The sequence below is a fragment of the Hemiscyllium ocellatum genome, chromosome 13 (genome assembly GCF_020745735.1).
Source record: "Hemiscyllium ocellatum isolate sHemOce1 chromosome 13, sHemOce1.pat.X.cur, whole genome shotgun sequence".
Classification (NCBI taxonomy): Eukaryota; Metazoa; Chordata; class Chondrichthyes; order Orectolobiformes; family Hemiscylliidae; genus Hemiscyllium; species Hemiscyllium ocellatum.
Genome location: NC_083413.1, coordinates 64,819,999 through 64,832,910, shown reverse-complemented (window position 1 = coordinate 64,832,910; position 12,912 = coordinate 64,819,999). Strand labels below are relative to the sequence as shown.

The 12,912-nt window shown below is 39.3% G+C and overlaps 1 protein-coding gene across 2 annotated transcripts; it reads left to right on the top strand.

Moving 5' to 3' along the window:
* The first annotated feature begins 618 nt into the window (after positions 1-618).
* On the top strand, positions 619-10,730 carry LOC132821585 (uncharacterized protein DDB_G0292642-like). Of its 2 annotated transcripts, none has more exons than XM_060834248.1 (4): positions 619-836; positions 3,717-3,814; positions 3,904-4,077; positions 9,788-9,873. In XM_060834248.1, exons 1-4 carry the CDS (start codon positions 770-772, stop codon positions 9,824-9,826), a joined length of 378 nt encoding a protein of 125 aa, XP_060690231.1. In that variant the 5' UTR covers positions 619-769; the 3' UTR covers positions 9,827-9,873. The 2 variants fall into 2 exon arrangements, with proteins under 2 accessions (XP_060690231.1, XP_060690230.1); XM_060834247.1 differs by having other exon boundaries at positions 628-836; positions 9,712-10,730.
* The last annotated feature ends 2,182 nt before the right edge of the window (positions 10,731-12,912 follow it).

Here is a 12,912-nt window from a genome sequence, read left to right as displayed (position 1 = left end):
GAGCAGGAGAATCGACGTTTCGGGCATAAGCCCTTCTTCAGGAATATAAGAAGGGCTTATGCCCGAAACGTCAAATCTCCTGTTCCTTGGATGCTGCCTGACCTCCTGTGCTTTTCCAGCAACACATTTTCAGCTACTTTACCTATATCCCACAATTTAAGATGAGTCTGGACAGATACATGAGTAGATGGGGAGCAGAGGGATACAGATGGTTAGGAATTGGGCGACAGGTTTAGATAGTGGATTTGGATGGCTCAGTCTTAGAGGACCATTGGGCCTGTTCCTGGGCTGTAAATTTTCTTTGATTTTTGTTCTTCACTTTCTCCAGTGAACTGGACTCAGATTGAGAAAGTCACCGGGACCCCTGTTGAGAAACAGCAGAATTTTCAGTGACAAAAAAAAATGTACTCTGAGGGATATTTAAGACAGAACGACAGCATTGTTTAGGAATTATACAGTAAACCGTTAAGGGAATTTTTGCTACAGCCAACAGTTCCGGGAAATCACTGAGACCAGAAGAAATTGAAATATCACAGAACAACAGATGCACCGGACTGATCACTCATTGGCTCTTTCAATAAGAACAAACCAATGAAATAGCTGACAAAACAGAGTTTGCAGCGTTGTTACTTTCGGTTTGTTCAGGTACGTTTAATTTTATTGAATTTGTTCATTTACTTTTGAACAGTTCTTTACAGAGCTCCGTCCTGTTGACCTGGACTGTCCGTTTCGGCCACATCATTTGAGACTGAAGCCGTGAAATGCGATCATGGAGAAGTGTTATGATCCCAGAGACAGCACTTTGAAATTTGTGAACAGAAAGGACGAGATCACAGGTAAAATACTCATGAACAATTAGTAGCGTTACAACTTGAATAATAAAGACAGAAGATTTTATTTGGAGCATCAGGGGTCATGTAGCCTCTTCAACAAAATGGAACATTTAACCTAGAACAAAATCACGCGGCGCTTAAAACTAAGGCAGTAAGCCAGTCACGTACTCAGAAATTGGGTTAGACGGTAACTAAAGCTTTGTCAAAAGATTTTACGGTTAAATTGGGGGGAAAAAACTTTATGGAGAGGTACAAGTGTAGGGGATTCTGGATCAGTGGTGCTGGAAGAGCACAGCAGTTCAGACAGCATCCAACGAGCAGCGAAATCGACGTTTCGGGCAAAAGCCTTTCATCAGCAGTAAAGGTTCAGGCTCTCTGCCTTTATTCCTGATGAAGAGCTTTTGCCCGAAACGTCGGTTTTGCTGCTCGTTGGATGCTGCCTGAAATGCTGTGCTCTTCCAGCACCACTGATCCAGGATCTGATTTCCAGCATCTGCAGTCATCGTTTTTACCACAAGTGTAGGGGAGTATATAGGTTCTAGCCTGGTCATTTGAAGCAATAAAAACCTCGACTGTTCAGGAGACTGCAATATTTCAGAGTAACACTGTAGGAGACTAAATAAAAACATCGAAATAACTGCGGACGCTGTAAATCAGAAACCAAAACTGAAACGGCTGGAAAGATTCAGCATTTCTGGCAGCATCCGTGAAGAGAAATCAGAATTAACGGTTCGGGTCCAGGCACCCTTCCTCAGATCCGCTGAGCTTTTCCAGCAATTTCAGTTTTTGTTTGTACTTAATACTGGAGGGAGTTAGCGAAGCCACATAGGCGCTTTGTAAATAGGATTAAGAATTTTAAAATCAAATTTAATGACAAATTGAAGCGCTGTGTTTCTTCAGTCAAGGTTTGAATTTCAAATGTGAATAGTTATTCAAATTAAAGCAAAATAGTGTGGAGGTTGGAAGTCTGAAATAGAACCCGGAAGTCTTGGGGAAATTCTGCTGAAGAAGTCAGAGTTGAAACGTTACCCTCTTGTTTCTCAACGGTTGTTGTGAAGCTGCTAAATTTCTCCAGTTGCTGTGTTTACCGCTGTAATCATTATCCATCTGCTAAATTTATGCAATCGTTTCCTTCTCAATAGCAAAATGACACATTTGTAAGTGACAAAAACATTGAGTTAGAATGATATTTTAGGTGATATTTTCACCTAGAATATTTAGCAGCTTTTGGTAAGATGTAAGATGGAGTGTGTTCATCATGATAACACCTGGCAGACTCAAGTTACATTATGTATTTGTAAGCAATAGGAAAAAGCAATTGTGGGATTTACTGTAGTTGAAAATAATGCTCCTTTAATTACCACAATTTATGATGCTAAGGGACAGTATGGTGGCTCAGTGGTTAGCACTGCTGCCTCACAGTGCCAGGGATCCAAGTTCAATTCAACGGAGTTTACACATACTCCCCATGTCTCCTCCCATAGCCCAAAGGTCGGGGGGATTGGCCCTGGGATAGGATGGGGTTGGGTCTGCGTGGGATGTGCTTTGGTGTGGGCTGGATGGACTGCTTCCATGTCACAGGGGTTCCATGACTATTTTCTGCTCCATTCAGATCAAGTTTGCAGCATTCCAGGATTTAGTTTGTTACAGTTATGTTTTAAGTAGACACTGAAACAAATTCTGAGTACTATTAACTTTGGCTCTAATTTTGTAGTGTGAAATGGCAGGAAATCTAAAATAAAAACAGGAAATGCTGGAAAAACTGCTGAAGAAGAATCATATCAGAGTTGAAACATTAATGCTTCTTTCTTGCTGTTGTCATCATTCTTCCAGGAAAACCAACATTAATTTATAGAATCCATAGAAGCATAGAATTCATGAAGCAATCCAGAAGCTGCTGTCCATGATTGTGTGCTTCTCTGAAATTATGTGATTGAAGCACCTACACTCTACTAACACTAGACTATCAATATTCAAAATCACTTGAATTGGCAAGAACTTTTACATTGTTAGTCTTACTATGTAACAAGCCTTGAAAAAGATCATTCCTTGTTAAAAGGAAGGTAATGAGTTTTTAACTACAGTCAGTTCTGCTATGATGTGTTAGTTCCCTTCTCATTCAATTCTGTGTTGTGAGAAAATTGCATAACAGCAGCTCAGTTGAAATGAATGGGTCCAGTATCACATTATAACCAATACACCCTTTAAAACTCCGTGTCAATTTGTCAATCGTGTTATAATCAAACACACATTATAGGAGAACGACCTCATATGCAGTAAACTAATCATTACTTCTAAACCCTTTTATTAACTTTGAGACAAAATTTGTATTTGTAAAATGTCAAATTTCCCATGATGGTAAGGAAATCCACATTTCCATTTTTTTTCCAGGAAGTCTGCTTACTTTAATTTTTAGCTTCTATTGTAATCCAAATATGATCATTTCTCAGATTATTCAAAGATATGAATTAAAAGTGCACAATAATATGTACTTTTCATTTTCTGCTCTGAATGAATATTTTAACATGACGGCCTGCTTACCCGTTGGCTTACATCACTGCTGCTGCATTCCTAGGAATTACCTTGACCTGGCTCCTGATTAAAACTGCTCTATGCAAAGGGGGAATTCAAGTGACTGAGATTGCAAGGTCTTTGTGGGAAGCTGAGTCAGAACATTTGGTGCTGGAAAAGGGCTACAGGTCAGGCAGCATCTGAGGAGCAGGAATTGAATTGAATTGAATTGAATGTATTGTCACATGTATGAGGCACAGTGAATAGCTTTGTCTTGTGAGCAATACAGAAGAGTCGATGTTCGTCTGTGTTTGACAAATTTCAACTTTAGACTTTATTGGACAGAATTCTAATCCAAGTTTTCCATTTTAGGAGATGACACTCCAAATGTTCTGCGAGTAGAAATGTCCTGTGGACATGCTGTAGACCCTAATTCACTTACTGCTTGGTGCCGGAGCCTTATAGACCAGGTCAGCACTTCAGGCATTTTATTTGGACATATTTCTGTTTTATTTCCCTTCTTGCTTGATTTATTAAACATTTTCAATCCCTCCTGCAGGGTCATTTCATATTTCACTGTCCTGCTGGAAAGGAAGGCACTGTAGAGAAATGTAACAAGCAATGGCCTTATGTGGAGGTTCGCAGGCATGCACTGCTGACTGATGAAGAACAGCAGTATTTTGAAAATAAAATTGCCATAATTGCTGCTGCACAGTATTGTGAATGCAAATCGGTAATTAACATTCATACTTAATATGGGAATTGAGAATATTCTGAAGGAGGTCTTTTTCTTGAAGGCTTTTCTCGAATTTCTTCACCATGTCATTTTTGGTGAATCCTTTTTTATTTTCACTAACTCCGTTTATTAGGAGATGCATTCATCTGCCAACATTGCCTTCTGTATTTATGTTGGTCTATGGGCAAACTGGACTCACACAGAAGCAGATTTAGAAGAATTAATCATCATCACTCCTCCATTAACTCTTAAGTCACAACACACAAGCATAAATTTCCTAGACACTCACAGGATATAAATTGCCACAAGACAACAGATGTAAGTGAACAAACCTTTTTCAAAGTAACCCAATCACACTTTTACACACAAAAAAGCCACCCCTAAACACACCTTCTATAGACTTAATGATGTCCCAGCTAATGGGATTGCATCAATGCAGCACAAAGCAGAAAAACTTACACTAGATAGTTACAATTATTTTTACTCAATCTCCATCACAGATTAAAGTTAAAATTTTTTTATCTTACATTGATTTTGATCAGCATCAATTACTTTTTGCAAAACAGCATTTTAATCTTCTGCCACCCTATGTGGAAAAGTTTTTCTTAATTGCTCATACGAAAGATTAAAACCTAATTTTTAGAATATCCTCTGTTGTCCTAAACTCCCTTCAGCTAATTGATCATTTACTTCATTACATTTCCTTTAATGTCACTGCAATATGACTGTACTTCCAAAGTACACCCTTGGTTGTGAAGCACTTTGGGAGCTCTTGAGGTTATTGATTGTACTAGAAAAATGCAAACTGTTCATTGCTGTTTAAGATCTTAAAAAATGGAAAATAGTTATGATTGTCTCAAACACAGTCACTACACCAATGATTCAAAGTGTATGAGATGCATTAGGAACAAATTCAAATTTTTCTTGGGAAATAAAACTGTTCAGTATTAAGTTATCCAATTAGAACAGTATTCATTGTAATAGCATCCTAGGATATTGTCCTCCATTTACTAGCCTCTGAATTTATGCAGCCTTAAGCTAGAGATTCCAAATTCATAGAACATAGAACATTATAGTGCAGTACAGGCCCTTCAGCCTGCTATGTTGCGCTGACCTGTGAAACCAATCCTGAAGAAGGGATTATGCTCAAAACGTCACTTCTCCTGCTCCTTGGATGCTGCCTGACCTGCTGCACTTTTCCAGCAACACATTTTTCAGCTCTGATCTCCAGCATCTGCAATCTCACTTTCTCCAAACCAATCTGAAGCCCATCTAACCTACACGATTGCATTCTGATCCAAATGTTTACCTAATGACCATTTAAATGCCCCTGAAGGTGGCAAGTACACTACTTTTGCAGGCAGGGCCTTCCACAACCTAGTTGTGACATCTGTCCTATATCTATCACCCCTCAATTTAAAGTTATGTCCCCTAGTGCTAGCCATCACTATCCGAGGAAAAAGACTCTCAGTATCCACCCTATCTCATCTCTCATCATCTTTTATGTGTCTATTAAGTCACCTCTTAACCTTCTTCTGTCATGAAAACAGCCTCAAGTCCCTCAGTCTTTTTTCATAAGACCTTCCCTCCATACCAGGCAACATCCTGGTAAATCTCTTCTGTATCCTGGTAAATCTCCTCTGTACCCTTTCCAATGCTTCCACATCCTTCCTATAATGCAGTGACCAGAACTATACGTAATACTCAAAAGTGTGGCCGCACCAGAGTTTTGTACAGCTGCAGCATGACCTCATGGTTTCTAAACTCAATCTCTCTACCAATAAAAGCTAACACATCGAATGCCTTCTTAGCAACCCTGTCAAACTGGTGTCAATCTATTACTTAAATGACAAAGTTTTCCTGGCTCCCAGTTACCCGTGATAGATATAGGACAGATGTCAGAGGTAGGTTCTTTACTCAGAGTAGGAAGGGTGTGAAATGCCCACCTGCAACTGTAGTGGACTCGCCAACATTAAGAGCATTTAAATGGTCATTGGATAAAGATATGGACAAAAAGGGAATAGTGTAGGTTAGTTGGGTTTCAGGTTGGTTCCTCAGGTTGGCATAACATTGAGGGTTGAAGCGCCTGTATGTGCTACTTGTATATTCCTCTGGTGACAGGTTTAAAAACTATTCAGTCCCTTTTGCAGTCTCCTTCTCTCACTTTTACTTTCTCATTTACCATCCAGTGTTACACACACTGATTAACCCCTCTCAGGATAAACATGGACTTACCTCCTCTCCTGACCTGGCAGAGATTGGATTCACCCTGGGCTTTAAAGCCTCCCTCATTGCCATCACTAACCTCCCCACAGCTTACTGTTCCACATGGGAGAGAAACAGGGTGTAATTACTTGAGCAGCTTCTTCCACGTTCTGTCAGTCCCCATTCAGGGGGTGAGGGGGATTTAGGTGACAACCCTTTTCTGATTGGTAGCTCTCATGATTTTGTTTTCCAGCTAGTTTGAGTTGTTTGAAAACAAAATTGCCTGCTGCCTCTGAGTATTTTGAATATGGTTCAGAAATCAGAATGGACTCGTAGAATAGAAGTGTAAGGCAGTCAGATCTAAAATAAAACAAAGAACTGTGGATGTTGAAGAATGTAAACATAAACAGATTGCTGGAGAAACTCAGCAGTGTGGCAGTTTACCTTATGGAGAAAAAGTCAGGGTTAATGTTGAGTTCAGAACTGTTCTGCAGAAGGGTAACTGAATTCAAAATGCTTCCTCTCCACAGATGCTGCCACACTTGCCGAGTTTCTCCAGCAATTTCTGTTTTTGTTTGCGGCGATCAGGATAGCAGCATTGTCTGTGAATAAGAATGGTTAATCTTTTTAAAGGCAAAGGACTCACCTCTATGCCCTTAAACATCCACATCAATGAAATTTATGCTTAGTTCTAAGAACATTGCACTGATCTTTATGCTAGCCTGACCTCATAATCTGTTAATATATGAGTGACAGAGAACACCCAAATTCCACTACTTAAAGAAAATAAAATCAATTAATTTTTATCTCTAAAAATGAACATTAAACAACAATGATTCACAATTTCTAAGCACCCCCTCACCTTTTTTTTTAACTGCTTACTATATGCCTCCAACTCTACAAACAATATGCTGTTCCAATAAGATGCTTATTAAAAGTACATCACCTTAATTTCAAAACCACACAGTTGGTGTCTTCTTCTGTCTCTTCACTCTTCCAGCTGATGATCTTCCTGGGTCATCTTTCTTTTTACTGCGAGAATGTTTCACATGAAAAGGTAGCTCCAATAGGGAGTGTTTTCTCATTTATTTGAGAGCAGATGTCAGATGGGCAATTAGTTCTCTGGCTGTACAGCTGTTGCTGTCCAACCAATTTTGAAAATGTCTGCATTTTATACCCTCCCAACATTGGATTGTCTCATTCGATGCTGACAAAGCAATAAATTTAAACTTGATTGGGGCATAACTTATACTGATTGGTTACATTTGAATTGTTGTCAAAACAGTAACCAAAACTCAGGTATCTATTTCACAGCCAAATATTACATATATCCAATTTTCCAGTACACTCTGGGACTGCCACCTTGTCTTATACACAGGTGCTTGTAATCTCTCAGTTCAGAACAGTATTCACTCTCTCTTAAAGGTACAGTACACACCTTCAACTTCATAACACCAAGGTCATGCTGAGCTGCCTTCTTGAACCAGTGCAGTCAACATAGTGTATATGTATACCTACATTAGCATATTGAAAGGAATTCCAGGATTTGATGCAGAGACAGTGAAGGAACAGTGATATATTTCCAAACCAGGGTGTTGAGTGGCTTGTAAGGGTACTTGCAGATGGTGGTGTTCCCATGTATCTGCTGCCCTTTTCATTTTAGATAGAATTGGTTGTGGGTTTGAAAGATGCTGCATAAAGATCTTTGGTAAACTTCTGCAGTGCATCTTGTAGATGGTACACACTGCTACAACTGACTGTTGGTGGTGGAGGCGGTGGACACTTGTGGATATAATGCCAATCAAGTGGGCTGCTTTGTCCTGGATGGTATCAAGCTTGTTGAGTATTGTTGGAATTATTTCCATCCAAGCTAGTGGGGAGTATTCCATACATTCTTGATTTGTGCTTTGCAGATGGTGCACAGGCTTTGGAGAGTCAGGAGGTGAGTTACTCACTGCAGTATTCCAAGCCTCTAACCTGGTCTTGTTAGCTACTGTGCTGATGTGGTGAGTTCCATTGAGTGTCAGTCAATGGTAACTTCAAGAGTTGTGATCATGGAGATTCAATGATGGTTACCCCATGGAATGCCAAAAGATAGTAGATAAATAGTCTTTTATTGAAGATGGTCATTGCCTGGCATTTTTGTGGCATGAATGTTATTTGTCACTTGCAGCCCAAGTCTGGATACTGTTCAGATCTTGTTGCATTTGAACATGGACTGCTTGAATATCTGAAGCACAGTGAAGAATATGAACAATGGTGAACTTTGTGCATTCATTGGTGAACGTTCACACTTCTAACTTTTTGATGTAGGGAAGGCTGTTGATATCTGGTGTATCTGAATGTCAGACTAACAGGTTTCTAAACATTCTCTATTTTTTATATAAAAGACTGTACAATAGAAATGCAATATTGGTTTTGCAAGTATGAAAATATAACTGATTATATACACACACACACACACACACACACACACACACACACACACACACACACACACACACACACACACACAAAAATACAATAGTTTAACTAAATCTGTTAATATATCTTTTCTCTTTAAGCTGTAATCTTATACTTTTTCTATGTAGCCTAAAAAGAAAAGATATATTAATTAGATTTTAGTTCATAAAGACAAAACTATTGATTTATTTTTAATGTAAAAGACTTTTCAATAGAAATTCAATATCGGTTTTAAAAGTATGAAAATATAACTGGTTACACACACATTTGGGTAAATGTATTTCACTCTGCAGAGATTCACTTTGGGAAAGAAACTTGTTGTCTAATAGTTTCAATTCTATATGGAAAAAGAAAGAGAAGCTCGAGAAAGATTATGCTGTGTCTCATGGAGTGGTGAAACCAAGAAAGACAGAGAAAGAAAAACTCCTCCCATCTCAACTATAACAATATGAATGCAAGAATGTTTATAATATCAAAGAATATTTACACCAGCACACTTGCTTAAGTGTTCCTTTCATTATCTGTTGCCTTCTAGTATCCTGAAAGTAAAAGTTATGTATTTTCAATGCTTTCTATTACAAAATTCATTTAATTTGGCACAGTGGTTCAGTAGGGGTGGCATGGTGGCTCAATGGTTAGCACTATTGCCTCAAGTGGCAGGGACCTGGGTTCGATTCCAGCCTCAGATGTGGAGTTTGCACATTCTCCCTGTGCTTGCGTGGGTTTCCTCTGGGTGCTCTGGTTTTCTCCCACAATCCAAAGATGTGCAGGTTAGGTGAATTGGCAATACGAAATTGCCCAAAGTGTTCAGGGATGTGTAGGTTAGATGCATTAGTCAGGGGTAAATGTGGGGGAATGAGTTGGGTGGGTTGTTCTTCAGAGGGACAATGTGGACTTGTTGGGCCGAAGGGCCTGTTTCCACACTACAGGTATTCTAATTCTAATTATTTTTTGTTTTTAAAGTGCCCTAGATGTGGAAGTTGTGTTGAACGAAAAGACCTAACAAACCTGTGTGTTTTTTGTATCATTTGTGCGAAAGAGAAGGGAAAATCCTATCAATTCTGCTGGCAATGTATGAAAGAGTGGAAGGGAAGTGCACCACGCTCTGATCGATGTGACAATGACGGGTGCACCAACATCCAACTAGAAACCCTGCAAAACTGTGATACCAAGACTTTACCCTACAGCAAAATTCAGCAATGTCCCAAAATTCGTGCCTGTCCTACATGTGGGCTTCTCATAGAGCATAAAGAAAGGTGCAAATTTATCATGTGTACTAGATGTCATGTGGAATTTTGTTTTGCTTGTCTGCAGACTGAAACAATTTGCAGCAAATCATCTAGTTATAATCAGGTTTGTGCTGTGGCTCCAAGACAAAGAAGGGTTCCTGTGTGGAGTCGTGTTTCAGATTCAAAACCATCAAACTCATCAAGTTCTACAACTACTGATGAATCTTCCTGGTGTACAATTAGTTAAGTAAATATGCAGACTCTTAAGATTGCATGAAATATGAAAATGATAACAAGTAAATCAATGTCACAGTACCTGGATTTTACTTCTGCTGATCAATGTAATTATATTGTACAAATTATTGTGTTGGTGTAGGATTAGAGTATCTAAGAGTAAAACAAACATCAAACCCAGGCTTTTTTTTCCCTGTTCTTCATTGACAAATATTGTAAATAGATGTGGTTATAGCTTTATGGTTGTTTTGACACCATGACATATGCAATTGAGATGTGTTTTTCAATGATTGCACTGTCCCTATATGAATGCTTAATGTGTTTGTTACATCAGTCCAAGTGATTTCTTAATGTTTACTTAAAACAAGCAATTCTTTTTCCATGCAATAAGATGTAGAAAACAACTGAAGATCAGTTGCTGTAGAACTATGCCTGAAAATGTTGTTAATGTACTTACCTATAAAAGGTTTCACAATGTATATCAGAGACTATCAATGCATTAAAAGATGTTTAAAAATTGCTGTTTTTTGGACTACTTTTCATTATATTGCTCTGACTTTTGTTCAATATCTTTGTGAAATTTAGTTTCTTGAAATAAAATGTATAAGAGGAAGACATTCGGTCCAAATCGATTAAGTGTTTTCTATCGGCAGTTCTTAAACTGCAATGGAGTGCTTCCTTCCACCTGGGCAGAAATTGTGCATGTTGCGAGGAGACAGCCTGGTCTAGTTGGCAACAGAATCTTGGGATCAATGTAGACAGATAGTAACTAATGGACAGAGATCCCAAAATGCTGTTTGACCACACCTCATAATACACTTTTGTTAGCAAGTGCTGAGTGAGCTCAGAATTGTTATGCAGGTAAACCCTGACAAGAGTAACCCTGATTGAGAGTAAAACTGGGCCATGCCAGGAAGGGGAGTGGAAGTTTCAAAATTTACACTGGGCAGAATTTTCCAAAAATGTGGCTAGGTATGAATTTTGGAAAGCTTCATTAACACATATAAGCTTTCTGACTCAATTTTATGCTGCTCACGTCTCCATTGTTATGCCACATAGGGGTAGGACTCTGGAAATCGAGCCCCACTTTGACCAGAGTCAACACAAAAGTGAAAGATTTTATAAAAGTAAGCAAAATTCCTCAATTTGTTCTTTCAGACCCAGGCTGACAAAACATACATCAGGTTTCTGTAATTAACAAGCACGACAATTTGGTCAAAATAAATAGATCCTCGATCCAGGCCGATCATTGGCAGATAGTTCTGTTAGTTAACTTTCTAGCCACTTCATAAGATTCGCCTAACATATACAGAGAGGCACAGACAAAACAAAATTGCTGTTATGGATAGAGGGAAATTCTGGAAAGTAACTCAATGGCCCCTGTGCACAGTACTCACTGAGATGATCCATTTTGCTTGCTGTTCTGCACTCTCTCACTTCCTTAGGTTCTTAATCTGCGGGAAGCACAGAGCAACAGGTTCACAAGTTATAAAGTCCATGATTTGTTCATTAAAAACAATAATTTACAGCAACTGGTGAGGAAAAATAAACTAACTTTCCTCAGACTTTAGGTCTTTTTTTTATATAACAGAGATAAAACCAGCACCTTCTTTTTCAGAGATGCAAAGGCTTCTGCATCTCATTCTTACTCCATAAGCTGTTCAGCGACCTCAGAGCCAATCATACAATCGTTGGCAGGCAGCGGTCATCAACAGCTGGCCATCATCCCATGAAGCAGGGAGGATGAGTAGAGGGTGTCATCCAAGAGGAGAAAAGACGGCTATACATGTAATCGGGGATCGTATAGCTGGGGGAAAGACCCTTTTCTCTGTGGTCAGGGTCAACAGTCTTGAAGGCTGTGTTGCCTGACCTGGGTTGTAGAGGATCTTGGAGCGGCAAAGATCCAGTTGTCATGGTCCAACAGGTACCAACGCTAGAATGGTAGAATGAAGAAAGAGGTTCTCCTGAGGGATTATTAGCAGCTAGGGGTTAAATTAGAATGACAAGGGCATTAACCTCTGGAGCTGCAAACTAATTGGCATAGGGTCAACAAGATTAAAGAGATAATATATGGCTCAAAGGTTGGTGAAGGAGAAATGGGTTAAAATTCAAAAGGCATTGGCACCTGTATGGTGCAGGATGGAGCTGTTCTCATGTGATAGGCTCCACTGGAATTAGAAAGTGACCAGATTCCCGGCAAACTAGATGTACATGTATTTGGAAAGGCAAGGACTGACTGGGGATAGTCAACATGGCTTTCTGCATGGGAAATCATGTCTTACAAACTTGATGAGTTTTTTGATGAAGTAACAAAGAAGATTGATGAGGGCAGAGCAGTAGATGTGATATATATGGACTTCAGTAAGGCATTCGAGAAAGTTCCCCATGGGAGATTGATTAGCAAGGTTAGATCTCATGGAATACAGGGAGAACTAGCCATTTGGATACAGAACTAGCTCAAAGGTAGAAGACAGAGGATGGTGATAGAGGGTTGTTTTTTCAGACTGGAGGCCTGTGACCAGTGGAGTGCCACAAGGATCGGTGCTGGGTCCACTACATTTTGTCATTTACATAAATGATTTGGATGTGAGCATAAGAGGTAAGCTTGCAGATGACACCAAAATTGGAGGTGTAGTGGACAGTGAAGAGGGTTACCTCAGATTACAACAGGATCTGGACCAGATGGACCAATGGGCTGAGA